At 43.3% G+C, this 17,500-nt stretch overlaps 1 protein-coding gene across 1 annotated transcript in view; it reads left to right on the top strand.

Annotated features, from left to right (window-relative positions):
- Positions 1-17,500, top strand: part of LOC113822165 (echinoderm microtubule-associated protein-like CG42247) — a 145,964-nt gene that overhangs the window by 123,752 nt on the left and 4,712 nt on the right. The window contains exons 10-17 of the mRNA XM_070131127.1: positions 1-77; positions 7,372-7,521; positions 7,963-8,134; positions 10,484-10,579; positions 11,874-12,008; positions 13,228-13,362; positions 15,312-15,440; positions 17,389-17,500. The exon at positions 1-77 is cut by the window's left edge and continues 77 nt beyond it; the exon at positions 17,389-17,500 is cut by the window's right edge and continues 17 nt beyond it. Coding sequence (XP_069987228.1) covers positions 1-77; positions 7,372-7,521; positions 7,963-8,134; positions 10,484-10,579; positions 11,874-12,008; positions 13,228-13,362; positions 15,312-15,440; positions 17,389-17,500 — 1,006 coding nt within the window. The remainder of the gene's footprint in view (positions 78-7,371; positions 7,522-7,962; positions 8,135-10,483; positions 10,580-11,873; positions 12,009-13,227; positions 13,363-15,311; positions 15,441-17,388) is intronic.

The following is a 17,500-nucleotide window of genomic DNA, read 5'->3' as shown; positions in this document are numbered from 1 at the left end:
CGGGTCCTCCACTCGCCCACAACCCATGTCGTTCACAACCCGACTCCTCCTCACGCTACGCTGACTCTCGACTGGGTGTATCCTTTCTTTTGTGAGGGTTGTAGGGTGTAGGGTGGGGGTTGGGGGTTGGGGGTTGTAGGGTGTGGGTTGGGGGTTGTAGGGTGTGGGTTGGGGTGTGTGGGTTTGGGGTTGTAGGGTGTGGGTTGTGGTTTATAGGTTGTGGGTTGTAGGCTGTGGGTTGTAGGCTGTGGGCTGTGGGTTGGGGATGGTTGATGTTATTGGTGTTGTGAGTGTGGGTGGGTATGGTTGTGTGTTTGTGTGCGTGTGTGTGTGTGTGCGTGTGTGCGTTATTTCATTTCTTTACCTCTTTTCACTTCCTTTCTAACAATATCTAAGCACAATTTCTTTCTTCTTTTTCTTCTCCTTCCTTCTTTTCTCAATTTCCCTTTCAAAAGTAGAAGAAAAAAAACATCGGTTATTCACCATTATGAACCTTTAATTCCCTTTCTTAATTAAGAAAATTGGGGTACGGTGCAGTTGCCAGTTTGCTATTTATCATGCCTCAAGGTGAAGGGGCAGGGAGACCATGTACTACGTTTTAATGATGTACAATTTTGAGTATTTTTTTCTTTCCATTTTATTCATTTCTTACCTTCTCGTTTTCTTATCATTGTCTTTTTTATTGTTGTTGCATTTAGAAATTATATTACAGCGTGTGTGTGTGTGTGTGTGTATGTGTGTGTGTGTGTGTGTGTGTGTGTGTGTGTGTGTATGTGTGTGTGTGAGTGTGTGTGTGTGTGTGTGTGTGTGTGTGTGTGTGTGTGTGTGTGAGTGTGTGTGAGTGTGTGTGTGTCTGCGTACATATAAGTATTTGCGTGTATAAGACAAAAGATATAAACCCTCATTCTCCCTAACAAACGCAAAAAAAAAAACACGTCTGGCTTAGTCTGAACCCTTACACCAGTTGACCCCTTGACCTTCCTGGCCCTGACACAGTGACCTTAATCCTGTTCCGGCCTATCTTACGTGTAGGCCTATGGACTAATCTCTCTCACTGCCTCAAGTAGACTGTTTTTGTGGCCTGTTTCTCCGTAGAAAAGGGAGAGGAAATAGAAATTATGAGACTAAAAGGATATTGTTTTCGGCTTGTTAATACGTATATGTATAGTCAGAAAGAAAATGAGAGAGGGAGGGTAAGAGAGAGAGAGAGAGAAAGCGAGAGAGAGAGAGAAAGAGAGAGAGAGAGAGAGGGGGGGGGGGAAGGAAGAGGACAGTGAGAGAGAAACGGAGAGAAGGGAAAAAAGGAACAGTCTAAGGAGAAGGAAATAGAAATTATGAGACTAAAAGGATATTGTTTTCGGTGTATACGTATATGTATAGTCAGAGGGAAACGGAGAGAGGGAGAGTAAGAGAGAGAGAGAGTGAGAGAGAGAGAGAGAGAGAAAGAGAGAGAGAGAGAGAGAGAGAGAGAGAGAGAGAGAGAGAGAGAGAGAGAGAGAGAGAGAGAGAGAGAGAGGGAGAGAAAGAGAGGGGGGAGAGATAGAGAAAAGAAAAGAGGACAGAGAGAGAGAAACGGAGAGAAGGGGAAAAAAAAAGAGACAGACAGACAGATAGACAGGCAGACATATCAACACATAGACACACACAGACAGACAGACAAAAGAGAGAATGCATTTTTTTTTTTATTATAACAAAAACACAATGCACTCCAATAACTGCCACTAACAAGAACGCTAATGGCCGTAGCATCACAAAAGAGAACAATGCAGTTAATTAAAACAACAAAAGAGATACTTAGTCATGCACAAACAGGCAGTTGCGCAAATAATCGTACATGCAAATTCCGCACAAACCATAACTTAACATAAAGGTCATCAGATGAGTTCCCGGTAAAAAAAAATAATAATAATAAAAAAAAATAGAAATAAAAAAAAAGTAAAAAAAAAAAAAGTAAAAAAAAAAGAAAAAAAGAAAAGGGTAAAAAAAGAAGAAAAAAAAAGGTAAGAAAAGAAAAAGAAAAAGAAAAAAAAGGTAAAAAAGATTAAAAAGTAAAAAAAAAAAGAAAAAAAATCAAGGTTGTAATCAAAACCTGTTGAATTCGCAATTGACAGCCGAGAGCGAGACCATATGAAAGGAAATGTTGGTGCGTGTCATGTCTTGCGTTTTATTTGCGTTTTATTTACTTGTTTTTCTATTTTTTGCAACGTTTTATCATTCTGTTGATCTCTTTTGTGTTTTGTTTTGTTTTGTTTTACCCTGGATTTCTTTGTGTGAATGCAGAGTCGGTTGTTTTTTTGTTTTCTGTTTTTGTTTTGTTTTTGTATTTTCTGTGTGCTTTTTTGTGTGTGTGTGTTTTCTTTTTCTTTTTTTGTATTTCTCTGAGTCTTCTTTGAGTGACTACAGAGTAGGTTGTTTTTTTGTGTTTTGTTTTGTTTTGTTTTTCCTTGGGTTTCCTTTGCGTGAATGCAGAGTAAGTTGTTTTTTGTTTTCTGTTTTTGTTTTGTTTTCGTATTTTCCTGGGTTTTCTTTGCGTGAATACAGTTTTTTTTTTTTTTTTTGTATTCCCTAGGTTTTCTTTGCGTGAATATTTTTTTCTGTCTTAGCTTTGTTTTCTTATTTTACTGGGTTTTCTTTGCGTGTAGATGTGTTTTCTTGGTAAGTGTGTTTCTGTTATTGTTTATTGTTTATGCTTGTGTTTACGTTTATTGTTTAAGGTTTTTTGTATCTATCTGTCTATCTGGAGAAAAAGACACCGTAGTGCTAAATACTGGTCATGTCACCAATTCATTTTTTATTCATTTTGTATTTAAATATAAGTTTGCTAACGTAGTTTGCATCCATATATATCAGCATCTTAAATAACCGACTAATACCCATCTTAGGTTTACAAGCAGACATGCCTTCAGAAAACACACACATCGACACATACACACACACACACATCGACACATACACACACACACCCCACCCCCACACTCAAACACCCACTCACACGCAAAATCTCCTGACCCCACTCCACCCCCCCCCCCCTAAACACTCACACCCTCACACACACACCCTGTCATCATACTAATTATGCATGCTAATAGCACCAGCCTGCATCTTGACCCCACATTATTGGCATTCCTCTCCGGTCACGCTAGGTCACGTGGTCAAATTGGTTAGGGAATTGGTATTTATGACAAAAGGGAGTGCATTTCTTTCTCTTTTCTTTTCGTCATTTTTCCTTTTGCGTGTGTTTTTTTTGTTTTGTTTTTCTTTCTTTCTTTCCTGTACATTTATCTCTCTTCTCTTTCTATATGTCAGTTTTCCTTTTGTGTGTGCTTTTTTCCCCTTCCTGTGTATTTCTCTCTCTTCTTTTTCTTTTCTTTTGTCATTTTATGTTTCGTGTGTGTGTGTGTGTTTTTTTTTTCTTCCCGTTTTCTTCTGCTTTTCGTGTGTTTGTGTCTATTTTTCTTTATTTATTTATTTGTGTGTAATCTCGATTTTCTTTTCTTTCGCTTTTGTCTTTTGTTTTTTTTCTTATTCTCTTTCATATTTTCTTTATTTTCATTATTCTATTTCATATTTGCTTTATTTTCATTATTCTCTTTTTCTGTCTTTTTGTCTTTCTGTTTTATTTACTTTTTTCCTTTTCCTCTTCCTCTTCTACCGCCTTTCTCTGTCTCTTTTTCTCGTTTATTTTCCCTTTTTTTCTCTTTCTATTTATATTTCCTTATTTGCTTCTTCTCGTCGTCTCTCCTTATTAGGAAATAAAGAAAGTAAGCGAGTGAAATAAAAAAAAGATAAAGAATAGAAATATTTCACCCATATCCTAACGAGGTTTCTAGGCCGACTCGAAACTTTATTTTTTTGTTGTCTGTGTCTTTTTTATCTTTTAACCCTATTTTTTCTTCGTCACGTTCTTCTGTTTTCTCTCTCTCACTCTCTCTCTCTCTCTCTCTCTCTCTCTCTCTCTCTCTCTCTCTCTCTCTCGCTCTCTCGATCGCTCTCTCGATCGCTCTTGCTCTCGCTCTCTCTCGCTCTCTCTCTCTCTCTCTCTCTCTCTCTCTCTCTCTCTCTCTCTCTCTCTCTCTCTCTCTCTCTCTCTCTCTCTCTGTGTGTGTCTGTCTGTCTCTCTCTCTCTCTCTCTCTCTCTCTCTCTCTCTCTCTCTCTCTCTCTCTCTCTCTCTCTCTCTCTCTCTCTCTCCGTCTCTCTCTTTTTCTCTCTCTCTCTTTGTCTGTCTCTCTCTCTCTCTCTCTCTCTCTCTGTCTCTGTCTCTGTCTCTCTCTCTCTCTCTCTCTCTCTCTCTCTCTCTCTCTCTCTCTCTCTCTCTCTCTCTCTCTCTCTCTCTCTCTCTCTCTCTCTCTCTCTCTCTCTCTCTCTCTCTCTCTCTTTCTCTAAAGCTTTAATTTTTTTCTTGTGAAAAAGATTTATCATCATAAAGGACCTATCATTTATTATTTTTTAAATCTCGCTCAGAACTGCCAACAATCAGCGTCATTTGATTATAATATGTTTTGGTCACCAAACAGGACTTTAAAATCACGATGATATTTTTAGATATTGATATTTTCTAAATAAAGATTATATAACTTAACACAATTAACGTGACATTGTTTTTCATCGTTTACGTATCATAGCTAGTGTGAGAAGGCGGCAAAATTCATCAGATAATGTTATTGTTTTGCATGTCTTTCATGACTAGATCACAATAGTGTATTATTAGGGAGAAAAAAGAGCATGTGGCAACCCCGTTACACGCTATACCACTGGTCACGGAGATAACATACGCGCATACTTTACATAGAGATACATGTACATAGACACTGATTATATTTGCCTATATAGCATGCGTGTGGAGGGAACTTACATTCTTATGGTTTTGTATGTTTCTGAAACACCATTAGTTGTATTTTAAATTCTGGGATTTGCATGGACTCTAGTCTGTATGTAAATACGCATGGCAATACAGATACATGTGTAAATACACACATAACCATACCAACTCTCACACACATACACACCACACGCGCGCACACATACACACACACACAGACACACACAGACACGCACACACACATACACACACACACACACATACTCACATCTGCATACGTACACACACACACACACACACAGACACACACACACACACACACACACACACACACACACACGCACACACACACACACACACACACACACACACACACACACACACATACACACATATGCATACACACACATACATACACGTACGCACACACTCACACAACATCAATTGATCCGAATTATTATGTTTACCTAAAATCATATTGCAATTTATATCTCCTTTGTTCGTTTTTTCTTCTTTTGAACAATCAATCTTTCATTATTTTGCGATCTTTTATTAATTTCCCCCTTGAAGAATTAATGACTTTTTATTACATATAATGACCTAAATTTACCTGTCGCCAATTATGGGGTGCACAACTCTACGGGAATGTACATAAGATTTCAGTTACTTTAGAAACGTACTCTTATTTACACTTTCTTTTGGTATATCACATATAACTCGTCCTTGTTCTTAATATTTCATTTATATATGTTTCGCTAATGACCCCTCAGACTAATTATACTCAATGACCTCTTGACGGTCTCTATCTGACCTCGATTGACCCCGACTGAACAGCACGAGAGGATTAAATATGAGCCTTCCTCAACTTTTATTTCTTTGTGTGAAGTGATCTTTTTATCATCGAGAGTATATACTTATGCTAATTATGGTAACCGAAATAATTAGAATGATTACCTTATGTTTGTTAGTTGTTGTTGTTTCAAGAATTACGTTTTGCCTTTTTTGGTAAAATCGATATCATCAGTGTCATTAATTTTTTTGTTATCATTATATATTACAGTTAAATTATCATCATCATCATCATCCCTTCCATAATTAATATTAATACTATTACCATTGTCATTATTATCTTTATTATTGCCATTATCATCATTGATATTGTTATTGTCAATATTATTGTAATTATCATTGTAATTATCATCATTACCATCATTATTTTTTATCTTTATTACTTTCAGCAATATTACTGCTGTCGTCGTTACCATTATTACTATTATCATAACTATTATCATTATTATTATCACAATTATGATCATTATTATTATTATCCTCATTATTATCATAATCATTATTATTATTATTATTATTATTATTATTATCATCATCACCATCATTATTATTACCACCATAATCATTACCATTATCATTATCGATAATATCATTATCATAACTGTAAGGAACCTATGGCACTCACGATAACCCTGATAGCCTGTGCGTAAAGAGGAAGTGGACCAGAAATGATATTAAAAGAATTACATGATCACATAAATCAACATAATGATAGAAATAATAATGGCATGAAGAAAGAACAATATCCACTATAAATAAAGGATATTGACATAGTGATAACAATTTCAACATTAACAATCAGAGCGGCACTGATATCACAAAAGGAAATGATAGAGCAGTAGCATTAAAAATCACTGATTGTAAGATTTGTTAAAAATAAATATATAGAGAGAGGTTTAAGTAATATATTATGACTTATTACGCACAATATAACGTTCAGAATAGATGATATGTGTATAAGGAGAGCGAAACAATATGCAGCCTAGATATTCACTTAGTGTCACTCATTCACACCAAGACACGTGATCACCTGATATATATACGCCTTTTCCCAACACTCCCCCTCTCTCTCTCTCTCACCCTCTCCCTCTCTCCCTCTCCCTCTCTCTCTCTCCCTGACCCTTTTCGTGATTATAGACAGCAACACCCCCTCCCCCACCCTCTTCTCCCCGCCCCAATGTGCCACCCCACGGCACCTGGTCTCTTGAGCACGCACGCACAAGGCAGTTACCATTGTCATTATTTTCCTTGCTATTTGGTCCTTACTGTTATTGTGGTTATTATGATCTTTATCATATCATTATTGGTATTATTATTATCACTATCTTTTTTTCATTATCCTTATAATCATCATTATTATTATCATAATTACCCTCCTTATCCTCCTCATTATTATTATCATAATTACCCTCATTATCCTCCTCATTATTATTATCATAATTACCATCATTGTTATTATAATTGTTATTGTAATTATGATCATTGTCATCACTAACCACAATTATCCTCACTATCATCAGAACCCTTTTCCTCACTCATGACATCATAAACATCCTCACCATCACTTCTACCAACGCGTTTACATCGTCACCATCGCGTTTTACCCTCCCTACAACCACCCCTTTTTTCACCACCACGCCATCCCCACCACAACAACCGCCACCACCGCTCCGTCACCCTTTCCTTAACGAGCCGCCCTTAGCTATGGCTACCGGGGCACGGACTCCCGCCGGAACCTGTGGGTGCTGGCGACAGGAGAACTTCTTTACTACGTGGCCGCCGTGGCTGTTATTTACGACAGACACGACGATATCCAGCGCCACTATACGGAGCACACGGAGGATATTCAGTGGTGAGTCGGGGTTCGGTTGTTTGTTGTTGTTTGGGAGAGGGTGGGGTTGTAGGTTCGGTTGTTTGTTGTTGTTTGAGAGAGGGTGGGGTTGTTGGTTCGGTTTTTTGTTGTTGTTTGAGAGAGGGTGGGGTTGTAGGAGCGTCAAGGGTGTTGTGGATATGTTGTTGTGATTAAATGTAAATGATTAAATGTTTATATTGATGATATGTTTATTCTTTTCAGCTATTTTTGGTCATTATTTTTTAATTAAGGGTTTAATTAAGGGTCGTTGGTTAGGAAGTGTTATGGTCCCCTTAGTCTATAGAAGTAAAGAATATGCTAATAAAAACTACTAAAAATATAATGTGATGGAATGATAATAAAGATGAGAATGATAATGATATGAGGATAATGATGAGACCACTAATATGATTGATAATAACTTTTTTTTTTTTTTTTAAGCATGGCGACCCATCCTTCCCGTGAACTCGTAGCCTCGGGTCAAAGGGCAGCCCGAGGTCAGCGATGGTCCGCCCACGTCAGAGTGTGGAACGCCCGCACCCTCCACACGCTGCACGTCCTTGGGCGGAAGGAGCTGGGGGCAGGGATCATGGCGGTCGCCTTTTCCAGGAGGGTGAGCTGCTTGCTATTTTTTATTATTTTTTTTTTGGGGGGGGGGTTGGTTGGTTTGTTTTTACGTTTTTATGACCTCTCGTGTTCTTGTTTTTGCGTTTTTTATGATTCTCGTTTTTTTTTTTGTTTGAGGGGGGGGTGTTTGTCTTTTATATGGTTCTTTGTCTTGTTTTTATCATTGTTTGATTCCAGCTCTTGTGTTTTCTTTGCTTTCCTTTCTCTTCTTCATCCTCACGAAAAAAAAGGATATCCAAGCTGCTAGGAAATTCCTTTTTTTAGATTTTTTTTTTTTGGGGGGGGGGGGGTGGGGGGTTCTGATTTCGTGTTTATTTTTTGTTTTGTTTGTTGTTGTTTTTTTGTATGGTTCCTTGTCTTGTTCTGTTTGATTGATTCTCTCTCTTCTCTTCTCTTTTCTTTGCTTTTTCCTTCTCTTCTCTTCTTTTTCATCCTCACAGGCTCCCCTTCCCTCTCCTTCTCCCTCACCTTTTCTCTCTCTCTCTCTCTCTCTCTCTCTCTCTCTATCTATCTATCTATCTATCTCTCTCTCTCTCTCTCTCTCTCTCTCTCTCTCTCTCTTTCTCTCTCTCTCTCTCTCTCTCTCTCTCTCTCTCTCTCTCTCTCTCTCTCTCTCTCTCTCTCTCTCTCTCTCTCTCTCTCTCTCTCTCTCTTTCTCTCTCTCTCTCTCTCTCTCCCCCACCTCCTCTCTCCCTCCCTTCCTCCCCTCCCTCTCTCTCCCTCCTTCATCCTCTCCCTCCCTCGCTTCCCCTACCCCCTCTCTCCCTCCCTCTCCCTCTCTACACCCACCATCCTCCCTCGCCTTCCCCTACTTCCTCTCTCCTCCCCTACCTCCTCTCTCCCTCCCTCTCCCTCCCTCCCTTCCTCCCCTGCCCCCTCTCCTTTCTCCCTCTCCATACACACACTATCCTCCCTCTCCCTCCCTCTCCTTCCCTTCCTCCCTGCCCCCTCTCTCCCCTCTCTCCCTTTCCACACACACACCACCCTCCCTCTCACCCCCTCTCTCCTCCTTCACCCTCTCCCTCCCTTCCTCCCCTACCCCTTCTTTCCCTCCTTCACCCGCTCCCTCCCTCCCTCCCCCTACCCCTTCTCTCCCTCCCTCCCCACCCCTACCCCTTCTCTCCCCCTCCTCTCTCCCTCTCCACACACATCACCCTCCCTCTCATCCCATCTCTCCCTCTCTCTCACACCTCTACCACCCTTCCTCTCACCTCTCTCCCTACACCCACCACCTCTCTCCCTCCCTCCCTCTCCCTCTCCACACCCACCACCCTCCCTCTCACCCTCTTTCACCCCTCCCTACACCCACCACCCTCTCTCCCTCCCTCTCACCCTCCCCCTCCCTCTCACCCCTCTCACCTCTCACCCCCTCTCACCCTCTCTCCCTCCCTCCCTCTCCTCTTACCCTCTCACCCCCTCTCACCCCTTCTCACCCTCTCCACCCTCTCTCCCCCTCTCACCCCCTCCCAAACCCCTCTCACCCTTCCCACCCCCTCTCACCCCCTCTCACCCCCTCCACCCCCTCTCACCCCCTCTCACCCTCACCCCCTCTCACCCCCTCTAACCCTCTCTCACCCCCTCTCACCCTCCTCTCACCCCTCCCACCCCCTCTCACCCCCTCCCACCCCTCTCACCCCCTCTCCCTCCCTCTCTCTCCCTCTCCACACCCACCACCCTCCCTCTCACCCCCTCTCACCCCCTCCCACCCCCTCTCACCCTCTCACCCCCTCTCACCACCTCTCTCCCTCTCACCCCCTCTCACCCCCTCCTCACCCCCTCTCCACACCCTTCACCACCCTCCCTCTCTCACCCCCTCTCACCCCCTCTCCACACCCACCACCCTCCCTCTCACCCCCTCCCACCCCCTCTCACCCCCTCTCACCCCCTCTCACCCCTCTCAACCCCTCTCCCTCCCTCCCTCTCCCTCTCCACACCCCCTCCCTCTCCCTCCCTCTCTCTCCCTCTCCACACCCACCACCTCCCTTTCACCCCCTCTCACCCCCTCTCTCTCCTCCCCAGAACAACGCCCTCTCACCCCCTCTCTCCTCCTACACCCTCTCACCCCCTCCCACCCCCTCTCACCCTCTCACCCCTCTCACCCCTCTCACCCCTTCTCCACACCACCACCTACCCTTTCACCCCCTCTCCCCTCTCTCTCCTCCCCAGAACAACGCCCCTCTCACCCCCTCTCTCCCTCCCTACACCCTCTCACCCCCTCCCACCCCCTCTCACCCCCTCTCACCCCCTCTCACCCCCTCCCACCCCTCTCTCACCCCCTCTCCACACCCACCACCCTCCCTCTCGTCCCCTCTCACCCCCTCTCTCTCCTCCCCAGAACAACGGGCAGTTCCTCCTGGCGGTGGACGCGGACAGCGAGCATCTCCTCTCGGTCTGGACTTGGGACAATGAACACGTTTTTGGCAGGGTTGCGGTACGTCTTTTTTTGTGTGTGTGTTTTTGTTGTTGTTACTGTTGTTGTTTGGTATTGTTATGATTGTTGTAGTTGTTGTTTATCATTGTTATTGTTTTCATTATTGTTATCATTATTGTTATTGTTATTATTATTATTGTTATTGATTGTTATTGTTATTATCATTGTCATTATTGTTATCATTGTTATTCTTATCATTATCATCATCATTATTATTACTATTATCGTTATTTTTATCGTTGTTGTTATTATTGTTATTACCATTAACATCATTGTTATTATAATTATTATCATTATAATCGTCCTTATTATCTTTGTTGTTACTATCATTATCATTATCATTATTCTGAGTATTATCGCTATTATCATCATGTGTCATTATCATTGTTCTTGTTATCATCATCATTATCCCTAACAATTTCTTTATTGTTATTAGGCTCAGCATGATCCCATTTTTAAAGCACCGATATTATCATTATTATTATTACTACCACTATTGTTTTTTATCATCATCATGATTATCAAAGCTATCACCCTTTTTACCATCAAATTAACTCCCATCAATATTATTAACAGCTATTTCGCCATCATCCTCACCATCCCATCATAATTTATATTTCGATAACCAGCGTGAATAAAATACAAAAGAAAATGATCGATTCTCTTAAAGAATAGCATGTCAGTCTTAAATTTGCATAACGTGACCCAGATCCACAGATGATTGAATATCTTGACCTAATTATAGAGTTTTGATCCGTATTTACGTTTTTGATGATGCGAATGATGATGATAGTGACATAATGCGAGTGGGAGATTATGGCGATAATGATTATGGTGATTATGATCGTTGTTATGGCCGTATTGGTGAGAATATTGATACCACAATTATTGGCAATAATTATGATAATAATGATTGATAATAATGATCATAATAATGATTTATATTAATTATGATAATAATGATTGATGATAATTATGATAATTAAGATTGATAATAATTATGACAATAATGACTGATAATAATTATGATAATAATGATTGATGATAATTATGATAATAATGATTGATAATGATAATGATTTTGTCAATGATGATGACAAGGATGATGATGATGGTTATAACAGCTACTATAATGACAATAATCATCTTCATAATGCTGACAACAACAACAACAGTAATAACTACACTGACAACAATAATTATAATCATAACCCCACAGACCTTTCTCCACAAATAACTCAAATGAACCCTTCCCCCCCCATCCCCCAACACCCCAACCCCCCTACAACCCCAGACTCACCAAGACCACGTGTGGGGCGCCGCCTTCCACCCGCTGGACAACAACCTCATCGTGACTCATGGGCGTGGGTTGTTGAGCATTTGGTCCAGGAGGAAAGATGGCATATTCCAGCGCTCGGATCTCGTGCAGGTGAGGGGCGGGGCTTGTCTGGGTTGTGATGTTGGTTTGGGTTGTGAGGATGTTGTTTAGTTTTGGTGTGATGTTTGTGTTGTGAGGATGTTGTTTAGTTGTGGTGTGATGTTGCTTGTGTTGTGATGCTGATTTGGGTTGTGAATGTTGTGATGTTGTTTATGTTGTAATGTTTGTGTTGTGATGTTTATGTTGTGATGTGTGTTGTGATGTTGTTTATGTTGTGATGTTTATGTTGTAATGTTTGTGTTGTGATGTTTGTGTTGTGATGTGTGTTGTGATGTTGTTTATGTTGTGATGTTTGTGTTGTGAGGATGTTGTTAAGTTGTGTTGTGAGGTTGCTTATGTTGTGATGTTGTTTGGTTGTGGTGTGATGTTGTTTGTGCTGTGATGTTTATTTGCGCTGTTTAGTTGTGTTGTGAAGTTTATTGTATTGTTTGTTGTGATGTCGTTTGTCTAATTTTGCTGTTTTGTGCTGTTTAGTTGTGTTGTTGACGTTTGTATAGTTTACCTGTGTTGTGATGATGACTGTGTTTTAGTTGTATTGTGATGCTCTTTGTGATTACTTACTTTGTAATGTTTTTGTTTTTGTGTTTATCAATTATCTCATTGGTGTTTGTGTTTTTTTTTTCACTCGTGTCACAGGGCTTTTTAGTTATGTTGTTATCCTGTGGTGTTTGTGTTTTTACTGTTAATGTGATGTTTGTTATTATTTTAAATGTGTTGTGGTGTCGTGGTTTCTGATGTCAAGTTGCATTATTGTGGACATTTTCCCTTCGTGGTTAGTAGTAAAAAATTGGTTTATGATAGAAGTGAATATAATGAGTACTGTTGAAAATAAATGATCTCAGACTATGATAGATAGATAGATAGTTAGATAAACAGTCACATAGATTATTAACCCTTTCTTTCATTAGTACTGTTGAAAATAAATTATCTCAGACTATGATAAATAGATAGACAGTTCGATAGACAGTCATATAGATTATTAACCCTTTCTTCAATTAGTACTGTTGAAAATAAATAATCTCAGATTATGATAGATAAATAGACAGTTAGATAAACAGTCACATAGATTATTAACCCTTTCTCCAATTAGTACTGTTGAAAATAAATAATCTGAGACTATAATAGACAAATAGACAGACATTCAGACAGACAGAAACATAGATTACTAACCCTTTCCTCTAACACTCCTTCTCCCCCCCCCCCCCTGCAGGAGGACTCCGGCAGGAACATCACTTCCATCGAGTTCACGCCCTCAGGAGACCTTATCAGCGGAGGGGGCGAGGGACTCATCACGGTGTGGGGCGTGGATGCCGAGGGGGAGTATTTTATCAAGAGGGAGTTCCAGGTGAGTGGGGAGAAGGAGGGAGGGGAGAGAGGGGGAATGGAGGGAGGGGGTGAGGGAGTGGGTGTGGGTGAGAGAGGGTGGGGCGTGGATGCCGTATTTTATCAAGAGGGAGTTCCAGGTGAGTGGGGAGAGTGGGAGGGAGGGGATGAGGGGAGTTGGAGGGGGTAGTAGGAAGGGAGTTGGAGGGGGTAGTAGGAAGGGAGTGGGTGTGGGTGAGAGATGGAGGGGCGTGGATGCTGAGGGGGAGTATTTTATCAAGAGGGAGTTCCAGGTGAGTGGGGAGAGTGGGAGGGGAGGGAGGGAGGGAGTTGGAGGGTGAGGGGGAAAGGGAGGGAGGGGGTGTGGGTGATGGGGTGAGAGGGTGGGGCGTGGATGCCGTATTTTATCAAGAGGTAATTTCAGGTGAGTGGGGAGAAAGGGAGGAAGGATGGGAAGAAGGAGGGAGGGGGTGTGGGTTAGGTGGGGTGAGAGAGGAAGGGGCGTGGATGCTGAGGGGGAGTATTTTATCAAGAGGGAATTTCAGGTGAGTGGGAGAGTGGGAGGGAGGTGGAGAGGGAGTTGGAGGAGGGAGGGGTGAGGGAGTGGGTGTGGGTGAGATGGGGTGAGAGGGTGGGGTGTGGATGCCGTATTTTATCAAGAGGGAATTTCAGGTGAGTGGGGAGAGTGGGAGGGAGGGGAGAGAGTGAGTTGGAGGGGGTAGGGGAAGGGAGTGGGTGTGGGTGAGTGGGGAGACTGGGAGGGAGGGTGGGAAGAGGGAGAGAGGGTGGGAAGAGGGAGGAGGGTGGGAAGAGGGAGGGAGGGTGGGAAGAGGAGGGAGGGGTGGGAAGAAGGAAGGAGGGGGGTAGAGTGGTAGGGAAGGAGTTGATGGGGGAGGGTGTGGATGAGGTGGGGTGAGAGAGGGAGGGGCGTGGATGCTGAGGGAGTATTTTATCAAGAGGGAGTTGCAGGTGAGTGGGGAGAAAGGGAGGGAGGGTGGGCAGAAGGAGGGAGGGGGGGAATGGAGGGTGTGGTAAGGAGGGAGTTGGGGGGGGAGGGGGAAAGGGAGGGTGTGGGTGAGGTGCTTGAATGCTTATGTAAGTTTATGTGTGTGTGTGTTTGTTTACGAACAGACAGACGGATACATAGATAGACAGATATGTAGTTAAACAGATAGAAAAATTTATTGATAGATACATGGATAGATAGAAATAGATGGATGAATAGATTGATAGACAGAACAAGATAAATAAGTAAATAAGTAGATAAATTACTAGATAAATTAATCAATATATGAATATGAATAGATAAATGGATAGATAAACAGACTGACAGAGAGATAGACAGATAACTATACATCCACACACTCACATAGTAACAACTATATGTATACATTCCCCCTATACATCTGTATATACGTCCTTAAAAAAAAGAAAAAAAACGGTCCACACTAACTCCCCTCCCCTTTCTACCACCTCCTTTCTACTGCCCCCCCCCCTGCTACCCTCCTTTCTACTGCCCCCTTCTAGCCCCCCTTTCTACTGCCACCTTCTACCCCCTTTCTACTCCCCTTTTCTACTCCCCCTTTCTACTCCACACTAACTCCCCTCCCCCTTTCTACTCCCCTTTTCTACTCCCCCTTTCTACTCCCCCTTTCTACTCCCCCTTTCTACTCACCTTTCTACTCCCCCTTTCTACTCCCTTTCTACTCCACACTAACTCCCGTCCCCCTTCTACCCCCCTTCTACTCCCCCTTTACTCCCCCTTCTCTACTCCCCCTTTCTACTCCACACTAACTCCCTCCCCTTACCCCCCCTTTCTACTGACCCTTCTACTCCCCCTTTCTCCCCCTTTCTACTCCCCTTTCTACCCCCTTGCTACTCCACACTAACTCCCTCCCTTCTCCTACCCCCTTTTACTACTCCCCCCTTCTACTCCCACCTTCTAACCCCCCCCCCCTTTCTACTCCCCAGGCTCACTCCGGCCCCATCAACTCCCTTCAAATCCTGAGCGAAGGGACGATCCTCTCAGGAGGAGATAAGGACCGGAAGATTGTAGCGTGGGACTGTGATGAGGATTTCGAGAAGATTACGGAGACGAAGGTAAGGAGGAGAGAGAGAGAGAGGGAGAGAGAGAGGGAGGGAGGGAGGGAGGGAGGAGGGGAGGAGGAACGGGAGGGAGGAGGGAGGGAGGGAGGGAAGGAGGAGGGAGGGAGGGAGGAGGGAGGGAGGGAGGAGAGAGAGAGAGGGAGAGAGAGAGAGAGAGAGAGAGAGAGAGAGAGAGAGAGAGAGAGAGAGAGAGAGAGAGAGAGAGAGAGAGGAGAGGGGGAGGGAGAGAGAGAGGAGAGGGAGGGAGGAGAGGGAGGGAGGGAGGGAGAGAGAGAGAGAGAGAGAGAGAGAGAGAGGAGAGAGAGAGAGAGAGAGATAGAAAGAGAGAGTGAGAGAGAGAGAGAGAGAGAGAGAGAGAAATTGGGGGGGAGGAGAGAGAGAGAGAGAGGAGGGAGGGAGGAGGGAGGGAGAGAGAGAGAGAGAGAGAGAGAGAGAGAGAGAGAGAGAGAGAGAGAGAGAGAGAGAGAGAGAGAGAGAGAGAGAAAGAGAGAGAGAGAGAGAGAGAGAGAGAGAGAAAGAAAGAAAGAGAAAGATTGAGAAAGAGAGAGGGAGAAAGAAACAAACAAAAACAGAATGAGACGTGCATAAAAAAACTGAGAAGAATAAGGATATAATTAGCGTTAATAATCATCGTAATTACTGTTCACCATCGCGGATATCAACCACAGCCTTCAATAACACGAATGTCATTAACTGTATCAATCTGCCATGATTCCCACATCCATTAAGGGAAATGAATATCTATTAAAATCCTCATTTTCATTGCTGTTTTAGATCAGTTATGTACAGTCACTACACTACAACAACAGTGGACGCTTATCTATTATCTTCAGTCACATTTACAACCAAAGTTATAAACATCAAAGCAACCACGCATTTCTACCAACTCACAACCACAGTTACAAGCGCATTTACAAGCACCGCAACAACCACAAGAGATTTCTCATAAACCATAGATACATTATAAAACTTTCCATTATCCCCCAAAAATAATTATAACCACATTTACAACCACCACAACAACCACAAGAGATTTCTCATAACCCGTAAATACATTATAAAACTTGCAACAAACCACAGTGAACTTTCTATTATCCCCAACCCATAATTATAACCACATTTACAACCACATACACACCACAATGGGCAGCTCCAACACCACCCACTTATAACTGCACCACCATTAGGAAGACTTCATCATCGTCACAGCTACAACCACCTTTTAAAAAATCGACCCTAATTACAACCATTGTTACATAAATAATAAGTACAACCACAGTTCTAATCCCTGTTACAACCATTAAAGATTACAACCACACATCAGCCAACCACAACGGACAGCCCTCCACCACTCCCCACCAACGCTCTCACCCTCTCTCCCTCTTCTCACCCTTCTTTCCCCCTCCCTCTTCCCGCTTTCCACCTCCACTCTCCTCCCCTTTGCTCTTCCCACCATCCCCTATTCCTCTTTCCACCCCCAATCTCCACCATCCCCCCTCCTCCCTCTTTCTACCACCACTGTCCTCTCCATCTGTCTCCAACACTCTAAAACACTCTAAAACACTCTCCATCACGCTCCACCACTCTCCACCACTCTCCACCACTCTCCATCACTCTCCACCACTCTCCACCATTCTCCCTTCCCTCTCCCCTTCTCTCTCCCCACCACTCTCCCCCCTCCCTCTCCCCTTCCCTCTCCCTTTCCTCTCCCCACCACTCTCCCCACCCCCTCTCCCCCTTTCCTCTCCCCACCACTCTCCCCCCTTCCCTCTCCCCCACCACTCCCCCCCTTCCCTCTCCCCACCCCCTCTCCCCACCACTCTCCAACACTCTCCTCCCCTTCCCTCTCCCCTTCCCTCTCCCCACCACTCCCCACCACTCTCCCCCCTTCCCTCTCCCAACCACTCTCCACCACTCTCCACCACTCTCCCTCTTTCCACAGCTACCGGAGCAGGCAGGAGGCATACGTACCCTATACCCCCAACGACCCGGGTACCACGACGGCAACATCTACGTAGGGACGACCAAGAACATGATTCTGGAAGGTTCTTTGC

This window comes from Penaeus vannamei, chromosome 16 (genome assembly GCF_042767895.1).
Source record: "Penaeus vannamei isolate JL-2024 chromosome 16, ASM4276789v1, whole genome shotgun sequence".
NCBI lineage: Eukaryota > Metazoa > Arthropoda > Malacostraca > Decapoda > Penaeidae > Penaeus > Penaeus vannamei.
Note: the sequence above shows the minus strand (reverse complement) of the source record. Positions and strands in the feature narration are given on the sequence as shown.